The sequence below is a fragment of the Nelusetta ayraudi genome, unplaced genomic scaffold, assembly GCF_046127955.1.
Source record: "Nelusetta ayraudi isolate G7.1 ecotype Tasmania unplaced genomic scaffold, CSIRO-AGI_Nayr_v1 ptg000165l, whole genome shotgun sequence".
Lineage (NCBI taxonomy): Eukaryota > Metazoa > Chordata > Actinopteri > Tetraodontiformes > Monacanthidae > Nelusetta > Nelusetta ayraudi.
The window spans coordinates 27,244-44,525 of NW_027466215.1; the positions used below are offsets into that span (position 1 = coordinate 27,244).

General features: G+C 49.3%; 1 protein-coding gene across 2 annotated transcripts in view; it reads left to right on the forward strand.

Moving 5' to 3' along the window:
• The window catches only part of ccser2a (coiled-coil serine-rich protein 2a), a 32,580-nt gene extending 20,916 nt beyond the window's left edge, over positions 1–11,664 (forward strand). Inside the window, exons 9-10 of one of the 2 annotated variants that reach the window (XM_076014083.1) lie at positions 5,260–5,344; positions 10,446–10,681. In XM_076014083.1, the coding sequence (XP_075870198.1) occupies positions 5,260–5,344; positions 10,446–10,537 (177 nt within the window). In that variant the 3' untranslated portion in view covers positions 10,538–10,681. Of the gene's footprint in view, positions 1–5,259; positions 5,345–10,445 lie in introns of both variants that reach the window. The other variant, XM_076014082.1, reaches the window with a different exon arrangement.
• The last annotated feature ends 5,618 nt before the right edge of the window (positions 11,665–17,282 follow it).

Consider the following 17,282-nt stretch of genomic DNA (forward strand, 5'->3'; position numbering starts at 1 on the left):
GACTTTAGAGGAAAACTCACCATAGCCAAAGAAGCCGGGCATGACCTTTGAGTGCTGCTCAGCCACTCATGCCGCATCGACACATTCAATGCTTGTTTTCAAGCCAGCCAATTTTTAGGTTTTTATAAAATCCCAAACACTTTTGAGCTTTCTTCTATTGGGGTCTTTTCAATCGGTTCCTCTGTTGGTAAAGTCTCGTCCTATTTCCCAAAGTCAGTTGGGCGGCTCCGCCATCACATCCCCAGCCACCGCTCTGGGCTACGGCTCCCGCTGCTTTCCATTTTAACGCCTGTACAAATCAAGTTGGGAAGGGAAACAAGTCCTCTGTGTTTGCACTTGTTGCTAAGACAAAAACAACTTTCACAACTCAAATCTCAAGCTTTTCTTTATCCAAATGATTATTATTATTATTATTATTATTATTATTATTATTATTATTATTTCTATTATTATCCAGCCCAACTGCAAAGGGGGCCAATTTTCTCCCCCGCTCTACAATCACTCTCTCGACTTGCTTTCTGTCCCGCAGAGCAGAAAATAACAGTTACCTGTCAGGGCTACCAGATGTGTTTTTCCTGCTCACAACATCTGGCCCCACAGGAGGAGGAGGAGGAAGAGGAGGAAGAGGAGGAGCAGCACGCGTGCGCGTGGACAAAAACAATTCCTTTACCTCGAACATGTGCGTGGGAATGTTTGCATAAGAGCGTGACACATGTGTCTCCAGTGAGTCAGTGTGACTCAACAGTCAAGTCAGGGCCGGGCACTCGGAGGAGGGCCATCGTATTAATCACCCGGATAAACAAATGCGCCGATGAGCAGCGGTGGAGAAACAATGGGGACGCAGCAGGCAGTGTTTCATCAGTGGAAGACAAAGGAGATAATTGCAGCCGGCCTCCTCCTCCTCCTCCCCCTCCTTTTCTTCTATCTCCGTCTCTCTCTCTCTCTCTTTCTCTCTTGCTTAGCAAACTCACCTCCGTCCAGCCCTCCTCATTTCTCCGACTCCCTTTTTCTCCCCTTGTTTCTGTTCCTGTCCCCTTCCACTGTTCCGATTTAATGAAATGTATTTTCATACAGAGAGAGAGCGGGAGAGAGAAGGCGGGCGAGAGAGTGTTGGCGTCAGTTTAGCTCGGTTGAAAGTCATTTCCCCCCCCCTCCATTCTCACATCCTGACGTCCTTTCCACCCACGTCTCCCCCCCCTCTGTCTGCACTGTTGCATCACAGAAACACCCTCACCAGCGCTCTCTCTCTCACTAACACACACACACACACACACACACACACACACACACACACACACACACACACACACACACACACACACATCAGTACAGAGTGTTGGGCATCTCGGGCAGGTGAGGATTTAATTGCCGGAGTCAGTGAATTGAGAAATTGTGGCTCGACCTGAGGCATTAAGTCCAGCCAGTCACCTCGAGTTCTCCGGAGTGGATTTGGGGATTCAGGCAGAGCGCGGGGCCGTCTCAGGGACACAGCCTTGGGACCCAACCTTTTTTTTTCTTTCGCTCTCTCTCTCTTTTTTTTTTTTTCAAAACAGCAGGTTGCTGGGTCACTAACAACTGATCGTGATGCCTCGTTTTAATTAGTTATCATCCTTCTTTGACGAAAAAAGTTTGTCCGTCTGTTCAAAAATTCTGCAGAATCCAAATGAACCTCCTGTTACTCGCCACTGTTATCCTTGCAGTTATTAACTGATATTTTCCAGTTTATTCACGCTCTGACCTTTCATATTTATGCGTATTCCTTCCTAATTTTTCTCCACTGAATGAAGCCAGACTTCACCATGGCCCCATATTACCCAGAATTCACTCTCGCTGTGTTTTCCAAAGATGCTGCGTGTCAGTCAACAGAAGTCCTTTACGGCCTTTTTACTTTCGCTCGTTCCACTTCTCAGAAAGTGCTCGCTGACACACACAGTTCTTGAAAACAGCCTTTTGTGATGTCACAGGGGATCCTGATGCCTCTCACAGGTTAGGGGTGGGTTTGGCTCCACTCTCGTTAATTGCTTTGTTTCCGTCGTTCCGAGTTTGTGGCAGCATCAGTGTGAGAAAGTAGCTGGAATGGAGCATTTCGCAGACACAAAAAGTAAGGAAATTTGCGTTTGGTAGATTATTTCTTTGCTGTATCAATGCTTCTTGTAAATAAATCTTATATCATTGGAAATGGTGCCACATTTGTAAAGAACATACATTTGCGGGGTGAGCAGCAAAGCTAAGTGTCTGGGTTGCACCCATGAAAAATGTGACAAATCTTCTCTACCGAGTAAAACAGCTTATTTTGCCATTGACTCTTATTTGGTGGATTGGATGATTGAAATTTGAAGAAACAAGACACATTGGACAACTAACAATTTATTCATTTAACAAACAGGAGCCTCAGTAGCGTGTGGAAGAACCATAACCAAAACCCTAACCCTGCACCTTCTGACCACTGAAGCACAACCCATTTTCACAGGCACTGCCAATGAGGCCCCTGATTGGCTGCACCTGGGGGCACCAGAACCTCAAAAAAAGAGTAAATAGCAACAGCAGAAGAAGCTGTTTGGCTTGTCGGAGAAGATTTGTCACATTTTTCATGGGCGCAAGCCAGATACTTACAGTAGCTCTGCTGCTCACCCCACAAATGCATGTTCCTTACAAGTGGCACCATGTGAAAGGGGAATAAACTGGTAGATTATTTCTTTGTTGTAACAATGCTACTTGGAAATAAATCTTGTATCGTTGTAAAAGCCAAACACAAATTTCCTTACTTTTTGCGTTATGTTTATTTTGGAACTTCTCTGGACGATTAGTCGCACGACGCTTCTCTGCCGGACTCCGGGATGAAGGATATGTACCTGAAAATGGATTTGATGCGGCACCATTTCTAAATTATTTTTACACCCGAAAAGGTGGAAACAGTCGGCGGTGTTGTGGAACCCGTCGGCAGACTGCGAGACATTTTTGAAGCTACTCCATTACCCTCAGCAGGAAGCCGCAGTCTGGGCGGGTCGGGCCCTCTTTCTTCGGCGCCACTCCCACGGTTCAGGCTGTCGTGGCTGTGACCAGGCGAGGAGAAGAAGCTGCGAGCGCGGCATCAAAGTCAAAAAGAAACCCTTTTATCGTGTTTTTTCGCTTCCGAGCAGTTGTAGAAAGAATGGCGTTTAAAAAAAAAGAAAAATCCCACTTCCAGACATCAGACGTACGGGGCTGGTGGGCGTAAACCGGAGACGTCCTGATTGAATCGACGAACACTTCTATGTTTTGTTTTTTTCCGCTCAATCTCTGCCTCCCCCGTTCTTATGAGGCTCCAACGAGCGGCTGTTTTTTGGGCGAGGAGAAGCGGAATGACTGGCAGAGCCGCTGCGGAAGGTCTAATAAAGCCGGCAGACGCTGTCAGAATCGTTCGGGAGCCTCTTGTTCTCATCGCCGGAGGTTTTCCACTCGCCCTAGAATGAATCCTCGACGGGAGGCCTCGACCGAGACCTCCTGCCGAAACGGTTGCTGCTGCTCGGGGAAGGACACGGGTGAGGAGTGATCAGGGAAACTCATTGCGCCGCTCGGCAGCGGCGCTGGAATAAGGCCCGCTGAGAGGCTGCCTTCCCCTCCCCTCCATCTCCTCCTCCTCCTCCTCCTCCCCCTCCCCCTCTCCCCCTCCGTCTCTCCGCGTTTCTTCCTTCCTCCGACATGTCTGATTCTCATCTCCTCCGCGTTGGGGTCCTATTTGAGCTGCGGCCCCACTCTGCACTTCAGGGGAAATAAAAAGAAAGCACTGTTTTAGTGTTTCTGAGCGCTTAACGCGAAGGCGCCACCTCTTCACTTTGCTCCTCTGATGGTGTCAGGAATGTTTGAATTGCTTCAGCCGAGGGCTGCTCGGCTCCCAAAGAATCAGTCTTTTTGGGTGGGATATTTTTTTTTTTTAGTTTTTTTTCAGTGCTCAGTCAAGCTAAATGTTCAAATGAATGAATAATGAAAAAGGAGAATATACATCGGCAGTCTGGCCGGCTCAGATTCTCAACTCTGCAATCAAACTCTTCCATCTCGCCGACTCCCCAATCGGAAACATTATAAGTCGTCGCTAAAATATTGAGTTTATACCTCTGTGCTGAGAAGTCGAAGCTGCTCCAGATAAAAACAGTAGAAGACCAGAGTACAAGTTGTAAACATTGGCTGCCTGCTGAAGAGATGAGCGCCGGCGCTGCAGCAGTGGGTGGAATTTTCACGATAGCAGGATGACGGCGAACAGAAGTGATTGCTTTTCCCCGCGGTGTGTGCGGTCCGCCAGCCGAGGTGCAGTGACACAAAACTAACGTTGGGCCGCAGCCAATCTGATTGGTCGGCTTGACTTTCCACTGACAGAAGGTTTCAGCCGCAGCCCAAGTTTTGCCACTCCTTCCGCACCGGCTCCCTCCCAAACGGATGAGATTACGCAATGTAGAATGGATTCAAAGGCCCTTCCGTCTGTGGTTAGACAGTGCATCTGAATCACACTTAATAGCTGCGTTCCCATTACCCCTAGAATTGCTCAAAAACTTAATTATTAAGCTTATGCGCTTCACACCGTTCAATGGAAACACCTGCAAATTGGATATTTTCGAAATATCGCTTTTATTTTGCGGGAAAAAAAACAAAAAAAAAACTGGCATGGAAACGCAGCTATGTGTCAACTGTACAAGTTCACAATGGACCTCATGACCTCTCGTCTGAAGTCTTCAAAGATGCATTTGTTATCAGCCGACACTTCTCTCCTGCACCCCCGACAGTCAAGGCAAAGGGCAGGCAAAGACGAGAGTGTAATATTGCTCACATGTTCTTATGAATTTGAAAAAACAATCGATCGGATCGACAGCGAGGGGCTTCACTCTGCATTGTGCGTCCTCCCTTCTTTGTGTGGCCAGACGGTGCGATGAAAGCGTTTCACCCCCCCAAACAAAAAGCCACTTAAGGAGAAAATGATTTGGGGAGACTTGATGTAAAGTGCTTCTCATTAACCAGGATTAATATGGATGGCGGGGACGGCCTTTCTCTGTCCGCCTCTCTGTGTTTTGTGTGCTGTGGTAATTGGACTATTCATACTCATTAACAGCGCGCTTGTGCCCGAGTCTGCCTGTGTGTGCGTGTGTGTGTGTGCGTGCGCGCATGTGTGTGTGCGTGTCGGGCGTGGTTGCGCATCTTCGCCAGCCTGTGTTTTCTGGTACGTCATGCCTTTTGTCTTCTGTGTGTGTGTGTGTGTGTGTTTCTGTGTGTGTGTGTGTGTGTGTGTAGGGTGCGCTGCCCACCCAGTTGCTGCCCCCTTGGCAGGCACAGCATCAGGGCTTGACCCGTGCCAGCATGCCCCAGCGCAGACAGAGTGAGTCACTAACATCCTTTTGCAACCTCCTCTACGTCATTTCATAACACCACACACACACACACACACACATACACACACACACATACACACACACACACACACACACACATACACACACACACATACACACACACACACACACATACACCGGGTGTATAAACAGCATGGAAACCTCTTTGTATGCAGCTGCAATTAAACCCCCCCCACCTCACCTGTGGAATCTGTTCGTGCCGAACGTCTCGTTTTACGCGTGTTTGCTCCAAGATGTTCAAAATACGATCTTGCATGCTCAACAAAAGGAAATCTTCTCTTCATTTAGCGCTTGATTGGCCCGGGTGCTTCGCTCAGAGCGCCTGTTCGTGCAGGGATCCGTCTTTTTTATTTTATTATATATTCTTTTGATCTCATCTCTGCGTTCAGTCATTTTTGCAATGTTTTGTTTTTTTTCCCCTTCCTCACCTCCTCTGGGTCGCGCCTCCAAAGTGCGTCAATAACTTATTCACAAAAGGTTATTAGAGTGAGAGCGCCGCGGAAAGAGATAAAGGAGCCGTTCTGTCTGCGGGTGGATGCAGCGCACGGTGTTGAACAAGCACACGGCGGCGCAACGAGAACCCTATTCCTGATCTCTGAGTTTGGATTTGAGTCAAACAGCCAAACAACGGCTTCAACTTCGCACTTCCAAAACCTGCCGCTGCGACGGCGGACCTTTTTGTACGAGCGAGGCGCTGACGAGAGGTGAAAGCTGCTGAACTCAGCGCACAACAAACAACCCCCCTCCCCCCCCCCCCCCCCCCCCCTCCCGGTGCCGCCCCGCCCCTGCGCCCGCGAGGCGAGGCGAGAATAACGAGGCGCCATCAGCATTATGACGCTATTAGCGCGTTATGTCGCAAATTGCGATCTCTCGCTGTTTTTCGCAGGCTAATTTTGACGGATTTTGCGGCGAGAGCTGCGTGCCGTTCACGCGAGCCTCTTTGAGCCGCTATCAGCCGCTATCAGCCGGATGCACCGACGCTTCAATTAAGCAGAAACGCATCACATCAGAAGGACGCGCGCTTGCCGTGGGAGAGAATTGGTGGGAGGGGAGCGCCGGTGGCACCTCTCACAGGCATGTACAGTATAGCTGCGGCCGCATACACACTCGCACTTTCTGTGATTTATAAGAAAGAACGGACGGGGCCACTAATGGTCTGACCTCCCGCCGGGAACTCCGGCTGGAAATTAATCAGCCAAACTTTTTGCAGCAGGAAATAAAGAAAGGGTCTTTGAATTGGTGGCTGTGATTCCTTCCATAGGGTCCACTGCAAAGAGGCCCCGCTGATTTTGTCTATGCTCTTGCAAAAAAAAAAAAACAGTCTTGTCATTAACTACTTAAAATGTCCAGTGCAATTCTTTGTCTGTCTGCTGTCTGCCTCTCGGCCTGTTCTTACTTTTTTCCATCCACTTCGTCACTTTATGCGTCGTCCAAATTGCCAACTTCCAAACCTCCAAATATCTCTTTCCTGTCTGCACATCTCATCTTCTCTTTTCTGGCAAGAGCAGCTTTTTTTGTCTCGGCCTAAGCCTTCAGTGGTGACCGCAGTCCCGCTGCTGCGTGCGTGCTGATGTGTACAATAACTCCAAGCAGCCTCGCTGATCCTGAAATTGCTGAAGAAAACACTCACAATCCCTCCCGAATCAAGTCGGAGATATCGGAGAACTGCGGTGTAAAAATTCCTTGAATGTGCTCAAGACTTTCTGCAAATCTCTCATAACTTTGAGATCATTCAGACAAGAAGTGGAACTGTTCAGATCTATTTCCTCTCCTTCTCCTCTCACTGCGCTTGCAGCTCAGGTCCACACTCATTTCCAACTTGAGCAAACTGAGTATCCTGTGCTCACCTCCAAATTTATTCATGCGTATGTTCTATGTATGTCTTGGAAACGAAATGAGTGTACGACTGATGTACACCACCGGTCAAAAGCTTAGACACACCTTCTCATGCATTTTTTCCAACTTCCTACACTGCAGGTAGATACTGAAGACATCAAATATATGAGAAAGATATATGTAATTATGCAGCAAAGAAAAACATGTTAAATAACTCTAAATATGCTTTTTATGAAAGGTGAATTTGGTGGAAAGGTGGAATTTAAGTCTAAAATGTGTTTGACTTAATTCACACTTTTTTTGTTTCCTACATAATTCCATGTGTGTTCATATGTAGTTTTGATGCCTTAAGTGAGAAACTGCAAAGTCAACAGTCATGAGAATGAAAGAAAAGACATTAGATTCAGCGGGTGTGTCCAAACCTTTGACTGGTGGTGTGCGCTGTTTGATAAAAGTGTACCAGAAAGGAAGGAAGGAATCCGGATGGAAGTAAGCACTTTGGGACGGATCACTAACATCTTCATCTTGTTCTCTCCTCCTATTATCTTCTGCGTCTTGCGAAAGTGTCGTGACTTTTTAATCTGCCGTCTTCTCTCCTCTCTCCCTGACAAGCAGCCGAGCGTCTAGTGCACTACTTCTGTGACACAGCGTGGTACAGTAACTCTCTCTCCTTCTGACATGCAGCCATCACGCTTGCGTGGCGACCCAACATCTTGCACGCCGGGTCGGCGGTTTGGTGTCCCGACGGAAGCATGTCCTTGGTTCTGCACAATGTTCAGTTTGTTGAGTTGAGTTTTTTGCCTCGTGCCTGGAAATGACAACTTTTTGTATCGCAGTCCAGCCTGCTGTTTGTAGTATGGTTTGTTCATGTTGTTATCATCGCATTATTATTTGAATCAGTTGGACTGTTTAGTAGTTACTTTTGCACAGTGGTCGTTCTCACATTCTCACTTTCACATTTGTTTTTTTTAATTTGATCCATCTCGTTAAGTTGTGCATGTTTTGGTAATTGTGACCCGTGCTTCGGATATTAGGTGTTTTTTTTTCTTTTCTTTTTTTTCTACTGCTATGCTATTTAAATGTTCCTCGTCCCTGCTGTTTCAACTCCTCCCACTAAGCCGCCGCCTTCCAAACACGGGGAGCGAGCCGCAAATCTCCATCACCTCTCGCGTAATCCGCGCCGTCGAGCCGTTGCTCCGATCCGAACGCGACACTAAATCACCGCCGCGCGGGCTGCGCCATCACATCTCATTTAGCTCCAGAGCGGAATGCCAGGCACGCCGCGCTCCTTGTCTCTCGGCAGGGGAGAAGGTATTTATTTAGAGGCTTCTTCGGGCCTCTTTGCATTCCGCTTTCCCCATCAAGCCTGCCCACTTGCCCCCACCTGACGGAGGCTGAGGGAGGCTGGAGAGGATACGATTGGCTGCCGTGGATCCCTGGCACCTTGCAGGTGGCGCTTCACTTTGTCGCCAAAGTGATAGCTGTCATTCCGGAGCTGAGGTGTTTTCTTCTCGCCGATGACTCTCGTTGCCGTCGGCGACAAAAAAAAAAAAGAAAAAAAGAAAACTGTGTGCAAGATTGTGTATCAGTCCCATCGCTGTCTCTGTCAGAGCTGCCTAATGTTTGGGTTCTTAAAGTTTAGACATATTACTGATGTGGATGTGAATATTTCCGTTGGCGTTTTGCCAATATTGCTCTAAAAGCCAAATTATGATAAGGGTGCATGAACTTGGTTTTGTTTGCCTGAGCCTGAGACAGTGGAAAAACAAGTCGTAACGTCCTCGGGACTCCGAATTACCATCAGCAAAATTACACAGTTTGAAATCCTTAGACTATTTTTTTTATTTTTTTTTATGGCCCAAACGGAAAGTTTTTTGGAAAATGCTTTAGTCGACCGTGGCCGTGGCACTGAGGCAGGGGGCCAGGAGATGGAGCTGTGGCCTCGGACATCTCCTCCCCCTCGCTACACCAGTGAGTAATGATGGGGAGCAGGCGGAGCAGCCTGACCTCTGCGGCTACACGTTCATCATCCGCATCAGCGTCATTTCCTATTCACACCTACAGAGAATGTGGGGTGGGTGGGGGGAGGCTTCTGTCAGCCACCGCTGGATCTTCCCGACGCTTCCCAGCAGCTTCCTGCTCCGCTCTGGATCTCCGATCCTTCAGCTCGCAACCTCCGTCCATCCGACACACTCATCCGTCCACACCGGAATCACCGTCGCAGGAAAAGGGAATCTTTCTAACAGATGTCGGCCGGCTGAAAAATCGTTTTTCATTATCTGCAAAGACGTTTCATCAGTCAGCGGTCGTGGTAGATGTTTTTCCTTCTGATCTGAATATCTGATCTGGCCTGTTTTGGTCTGCAGATATGCTCAGCGGTAGGCCGGCGTCCATAGGGACCCATACATCATCGAACCGCTGCCGTTGACTCTGATCCAGCCAATAAAGCCAGGAGCGGCCAGTCAATAAACCCTCTGCAGGGGGCAGTGATGGAGTTTAGTGAAGTCTCTTCCAGCGAGATGTTTATCCGGATCGCACCAAAGCCCTGGATTTCTTGTTTGCTTTGAGGGAACCATCAGAACCCCCACCCGCCCAAACTAAACATAGATACACAACGTATATCTACGGCGTGACACTGAGTGCCTGCTGCTGCGGCTTTGCGGCTGGCTGCTACAGTATATTGTCAGGTTTTGTGTTGATACCCCGCCGGAGGCGAGGCAGCGGCGGGTCCAAATCCCCCTACCCCCCCCCTCTCCCCGGTGGCCACGCAGGCGGCCGCGTCACTGCCCTCACGTTGATTGTCCCGGTACTCTGCTGCGCAGCGCTGAGCACAATGAAAAAGAAAGAATAAAGACTCAGGGAGGGGGACATAAAAGAAAAAAGATGCGCAGCACACATAAGGTTTACTCCGCTGCTGTTCAGCGTCTGGGCCGGTGCTGAATGGGTGGTCCGGTCGTTGTGGTGCTTCCAAAGAGTCGTGCGACGCTGCGATGTTTGACAGTCATCAAGAAATAAGTGGCACGCAAAGACGCCCGGCCGCCTCGTTGACAGCAGGCGTCAAGTCCCTCCCGCCCCGCCGCAGCCAAAACATCTCAAATTTAATATATTTGCACAAGAAAGTCGCTTTCATAACCAAGCAAACACACTTTCCACCGCGGGCTGAGTGACTCTTCTCCCTGAAATTACCGCGTCGAAAAATAATTTTCTCTCTCCCTTCCTCTCCCCCGACAGCCTCAAATTCTACAGCCTTCCAGCCGCTGCCTCAGCGAGCTGCTCCCCCGGGGAAGACCAGTAAGAACTCCCCCCACCGAGGGCCGCAGTGAAGAAGAGGAGCACGGCGGTGGCGGCGACGCCCGCCGACCTCTCCAGGACCTTCGGCCCCCGGACCCCTCCACTCCGGCCCACCCCGGCGAGACGGGACGCGGCGCCGCCCTCGCCCGTCCCGCCTCCGCCGCCCACCCTCGCACGCTGCTGCAGCCTCTCGGCCTCCGCAAGCGCGCCTCCCTCTTGGCGCCCAGGCCAGCGGGGGGCGGCGCCATCGCCCCCACCGCCGCCACCTCGGCCCTCGGCCCCCCGACTGATCACGCCAGGCAGCTGCCTCCCCCGTCCCGCGGCCTCCCCTCCTTCAGCCTCAGTCGCACCTCCCTGCTTCAGCCTCAGCGGACTCCCAGGAGCTACGGGGGGGCGACGGAGTCCGAGCAGGGGGTCCCGCCCCCTCCGGCCCGCTCGTGCCTGCCCAAGCCAAAGACCCCCTGAGGAGGCCACCGCCGCCCCGTCACAACCAGGAAGTGGAAATCAACTCTGACATTAATATTCACTGCCACCTTCTCTCTCGCTCTCTCTCTCTCTCTCTCTCTCTCGCTCTCTCTCTCTCTCTCTCTCTGCACTGCCGTTAGAGTGGCAGCTTTGTTTTCACAGCGCGAGCGTCAACATACACTAAGCTCATAAACTGGTTCGAACCGGTTCCCCGCTGCCCGCCCGCGTCGTTGACTTTGGCGGCGTGACTCCTGTATTGTTACTAAATTAGCATCCGCAAATCCCGCCTGAGTCTTATCGACGGATGTATCGGAGAGCTCTCACTTTGACGCCCGTTACAGCAGCACCACGCACGCACGCGCGCACACGCACACACACACACGCACACACGCACACACACACACACACGGACACACACACACACACACACACGGACCACTCAAGCCAGAAGAAGAAGAGCATTGCTGCTGCTGCTGCTGCTGCTCAGGAAAGTTCCTGCTCTTCGCCGTTCGCGTTGCTTCCGCTAACGGCCTGCAGGCTGTTAGCGCGTTACCTGCTTTCAAACCTGCGGAGGAGATGCGGACGTGACCTTTTTGCGCCGTTGATAAAAGGGCCGTCGGAGGGAAGAGACCGCCCGGAGCGAATCTCTGAAAGTGTTTTTAGAGGTGGAGCGTCGAGGAAAGTGTGTGCGTGTGTGTGTGTGTGGTTTTTTTTTCGCCCCCCCAAGGATGTTTGTGTGTGTGCGTACGTGTGCGTTAAGGTGAGGGGGGTGAGCACAAGAAGGGAGGGAGGAGAGAGGAGGGCACAGGGCCGGGTGTTCCAGTTCACTTTGCTCTCTTAGCAGGTGAACTCAGGAGCCAAAGATGCATTAACAGCAAAAATAAAAAAAAATAATAAGGCAGCAGACTTCCTGTGTAATTGTAGGAGCGTAGTCACCTGTCTGAGAGTCCGCAGCTCCATCTGCATGAAACGTAGCAACACGGAGCAAGTGTTATTTTTCTTCTTCTTCGAATAAAACCGTCCGTGTTTGCAGTGCAAACGCAGTCGCTGCAGAAGCGATCCGGTTTCATTTGGCGACGCCGGTGTACAACAGAGGATTAAAAAAAAGCGGAACATTTGGGTTCAGGTTGTGAACGGTAGCGCTGCTCCCCCCCCCCCCCCCCTCTTTAATGGAAATCTAGCAGTTGAGTCATTTGCAAAGAGGAACATTGTGACAGTACACAGTGACTCCCTTGATCAGGCTCCAGTCTCCCTCAGCGGCCCACGCATCATCAAACAGGTTTTTCATTAGACCCCATGAAACTGCTGCTGCTGCCGCCGCCTGGCACACACACACACACACACACACAAAATAAAGAGAGAGAGAGCAGTTGAAACCTCCTTTCCTCTTCCTCTCACTTTTTGCACTTTTTTTCGGGGGGGAACATCAAAGGTATTAGCGCGCTGCCTTTTAAAGGTGGGGAGCCTTCGGGCCCTTCAGTGGTCTTTCTGAGGGAGTTTTTTCAGCAAATTGTGTTTATCTCTCCTTTGCAGTTTTTTTTTTTTTTTTTTTCATTTGCAGTCAAACGTCCCCGAACGGAGAGCAGCAGCGTGTTAAAAAGGCCTTCTGACAGCGACTCTGCTCTCTTCTCCGTCACCCCGCGTGACCGCTTGGTGTAACGCCCGCGGCTCTGTCCGGTCTAGCGCGTCCCATAATGCACCCTGCGTCGACGGCGAGGGGAGGGGCCACGTCGGGCACATACACATGTGGACGGGCGAGCGCCGCGGCCGGGGCGGGGGGGGGCGGACGGACGGACGGACGCCTCTTACATGCACGGGGAGCTCTGACGAAAACTCAAAGAGACGCGGAACTCGGAGCCAAACGCATGCGTCAGTTCTCACTCGCCCAGTAGCCAAAAGCAAAAAAGAAAGAAAATTAAGAAAGAAAGAGGGGGGGGGGAGAAGAGGCTTTGAATCCCTGTGACAAAGTGCAAGAAGAGAAAGTCCGCTGGGTCGTGACGGATTGGAGGAAAATGAGCTCCGGGAGTTGCGACGTGATTAATCGGCTTCCCATTGCCAAACAGGGGAAGATGACCGTCTCTCAGATTAGGCAGGAAATGGGCTGCGGCTCCTGGCTGATAAAGCGTGTTTACCTGTTGGACGAGTCGGCCAATTGTGCCAAAGCAGCCGAGCGTTCAGCGCCGCAGCGCCGAGCCAAGAAAAACGAAACAAACAATGACCAAAAAAATAAATAAATAAAATAAACCCAGAGAGGCGGCGTGACTCAGAGAGACATTGAGATGAAATAAAGAAAGTGATGAGGATGATGAGGAAGATGAGGGAGCTCTGGCGGAGCTCCGGCCCGTGAATGAATGAATGTCCTCAAAATGTTGCAGAGGTGTTTCGGAGAGAGGAGGATGAGAGGAGGAGGGAATATTGTTTGCGCACCCCGCGGTCCAGAGAGTAGCCCGGTCCCCCTCGGCTGAGTCGCACACCACTTAGCCTTAGCCCAACAGGAAATCAATGTCGCCTGCTGCTGCTGCTGCTGCTGCTGCTGCTGCTGTTGTTTGTGTGTCTGAGTGCGAGTGCGTCTGCAGGCACCTCTGGCTGACAGCCTTCCTCTAAGTGTGTGTGTCTGTGTGTGTTCTGTTAGCTTAGCACCCTCTATTAGCTCAGCATGCCTTTGCTTTGATGCTCAGGGAGGTTATAGAAGCAGCTACACTAAAACTCACTCTGTGTGTGCCACCATCCACCAACACGCCAGAGCTGAGACTCCCCCATTGTTCTCCCCTCGATCTCCAAATCAGTGTCCCAGCTCGGTTTAGCAGTCAAGCCCATCAGCTGTCCTGAAACAACGCGGCTGGTGAGCCTTAGATCCTCTTCCTCAGCAGCAGCAGCAGCAGCAGCAGCAGCGGTGGCGGCGGCCGGGATCAATCCCAACACAGGTTGTTGATATTCTGATTCTCTTCGGGTGGTTGACAGAAGTTCCTGGAGGATTTTGTATCTCTTGTATCGAGGGACGACGGTGTTTTCAGCGGTTAAACACAAAGTTGCACAGAAAACGGACCACAATCCACTGCTTCTCAGCGGTTCCACAACAAAATCAACCTGACTCTGTCACTACGCAGCTTTCTTTTGCTTTTGTGCTCTTCCACACTATGTAAAACACAAAGATGGACACAAACAATCTCAATCGGCACAGACGGCTGCATTGCAGACGATTCATTCAGCCGGCTCTGTGTTAGCGAACGGTGCACCTGCTAAAATTAAAGAAGCACACTCGTTTTCAAATTAATTATTGTGTAACTTACATTATATATTTGTGAATTGTTATTCGGAAGCCAGTTTGTTTTTATTTTTTGTGTTTTTTTTTTATGTTTTTTTTATTTAACTTTTAAGACAAGGTGAACGTGTCGCCAGACAACTCCAGCGAGCCTCCACATCGGAAGCGGCTGCTCGCTCACTTCAAGCCCGCTTTGTTTGTGTTGAGGTGAAAGTCAACTCTTCTAACTGATAATCTCAAAGCCGAGTGGGGCGGCCGCTCGTCACGTTGACCAGGTCAAGTGTGACGGTTTCACAGCGGCGTCACGTGACGGCGTATTTAACCCCCCCCCCCCCCCCCCCCCCAATGCTACATGTTTGATGCTGCCTACACGGTAAACTGTGCAATATTGTTTGGGGTTGTTGTATGCGATGAATTAAAGCAAGAAAACTTTTTATTTAATTTTTTGTTTAATTTAAAGAAAATCTAATAATCTAAACTAATCTAATCTGAAGCACTTTAAAAGGACGTTAACCATCGACGTGGAAGTGGACCTGCTTTTGGGTTTCCGCCGCATCGATCTGCGTTTCCTCTCTCTCTCTCTCTCCCCGCTCGGCTCAGTCTGTGTCGGTCAAATTGCCTTTTCTTGCAGAGCCGTGCGAGAGCAACAATAGCCAAGGTCGAACGCCCTCCCGCCATCTCAATAGAGAGAGAAAAAAAAAAAAAAACACATCAAAAAGATGAAGAAAAAGAGCTTTCTGATGGGATCTGCTGCTGGAAGCGAACATCTCTCTCATCTAAATCTTCTCCCGCGTGTCGACGCGGCGTTCCTCCCGTGTGGAGGTGACGCGTCGGACGGCGGAGCAGCGTCGGCACTTCTACTTCTGCGTTTCCGCCGATGTGTAACGTCGCTCAGACATTAAAAAATCTGCTGATGTCAGTGCGACGCGACGCACGCTTTGTTTTCACAGTCTGGCTGTTGAGTATCTGTGCAAATAAATCAGGATTGTGAAACAGATGGTGTCCTCGTCTTCATTCTGTTCAACGCCGTGATCTTTTTTTTTTTTTTTTCATCTCAATGTTCTGAATATCCGGCATACATTCCGTTGCTTGTGCAAAAGGCCTTCAGCAATTCTCAGTTTTTATTCACAGACTGAGAAGTGAGCGGTGATCCTCCAAACATTTTAAGGCTGGACTTCCCGAGAACCAACTATATAACCTCGCTCTTTATTTTGACTCTACATTTGAATTTATTCTATTTTAATGTTTATTTAACAGGGGCAATACATACATTTCCACAAGAAAGGGGGAAATGTGATGCATATCAGACGTCTAGCTTCAGCTAATTTGCAGTCTTTGTCCCTGGTCAATGCTTTTGGAATACAATGAGATATACTGAAAAACCTATTTAAAATTAAATCATGCAAATGTAGTGAACGACACAAAAAAACCCAAACAGTTGCAGTTGTCAGTTACAAATAAATACACGAGTTAAATGTAGGTGCTGTTATATTGACTTCATGGGAAATGTTCACGTTTACACCTCTGCTGCTGCTTGAGCCAATGTTTTACTTTCACACTAAACCTCTTTGGTTTTGCTTGGGATTTAGGTGTGTACTTCGCACTGAGAGGGATGATTGGCCAAATGTTGCCCTGCATCTTGGAATTTGACAGTTCTACTTGGTTCTGCTCCTTGTCTTTGTCCTGGAGTTGTCTGTCTTTTTTAAAGATCCGTGACATCGCTCGTGGGAGGCTATGGAAACGGCTGTTTCCCTTAGCTTTAGATGCTAAGGGACCTAGTAGAAGCAGCTACGCTCTCTGTTTGTAAAGTGAAAATAAAGGTCTGGTAACTTGAGTCATTGCCTTGGGTCCAGGCAGCAATGAAGCAGGACAGTTGTGACAGAACCATGACGAGCAGATATAAATGAGCCGCCTTAAAAAAGAGACAATCGCGCCTCTCCTGCCCTCCTGACTGAATTACACAGACCAGCATTACCCATCACTATTTATCACAAACCAGGAGGCCTGCCTGTGCCTCGCTAATGAGGTTACATGCTTTAGCGGCGGTGGCTGGCTAACAGGCTGCCAGAGCAGGAGGGCCGGCGCTGTCCAGTCATTAACCTGGAAATGTGCGAGATGGAGTGCAAGAGGTTCTCCAAGAAGAGATAGTCGGTCTCTCTCTCTCTCTCTCTCTCTCTCTCTCTCTCTCTCTCTCTCTCTCTTTTTAAACTGTCTGTCAACGTGTTTTGAGTTGCTGTAATCAAAAAGAGCTGCAGTGTCAGAGAGGCTAAGTGCTCTGTTTAAATACAGAATACTGTGGGCGGAATTCAGAATGAAACGCCTCGGTTATCCAGAGGGTGGCGTCATGCATTTATCATCAGCTTTTAGAAATATTGTGTTTTTTTTTATAACTGAGTCGAATAAGGAGACGTTGAAAAATGTTAATGTAACTATTGGCCCAATGTGATCATTGATTCAGGGTCAGAAGGATCCCAAGTGCATCATTTGAGGAATTTAAAAGACACTGTTGTTTCTTTGTCACTTTCATGGAGCTCGGAATACAAATGTCCCGCAGTGCCCGCAGCTCCCCCTAGAGGCAGGAGAGGTTTCGCGCTCGTTTCTCAGCAGCTACGATCACAGCCAATTAAGGAAGGTGTCATAACACGATGTGTGCTAAACTTCACACAGTCCACTTCCTTTCACAGTCGGATGCGACCATTATAAAACATTTGCATTTTCAAATTTGGGAGTTTTATCGACTTTTTGGGCAGACCGAATAACCACAGTGAGTCGTTTCCAGGTGAGTTTGCCGTTCCATTTTTCTTTCTGCTTAAATGTATTGGTTTTCTTTTGTATCACAATGGTCTTCCTCGCCCTCTGGCCTGTGTCTCAGTGGAGCCCTGCTGATTGTTGTAGCTGAATTTGCCTTTATACCTCATTGTTGCTGTCTGAAAAACAATTTCTTTGTTATTTTCCCTCCTTTAAAGACGTCCTTTTTTTTGCCACACTTTTGTTCTCTGAATCTCTTCTAATTGATGCCCTCAGCCTAGAAGAGACGTGATGATAAGCAA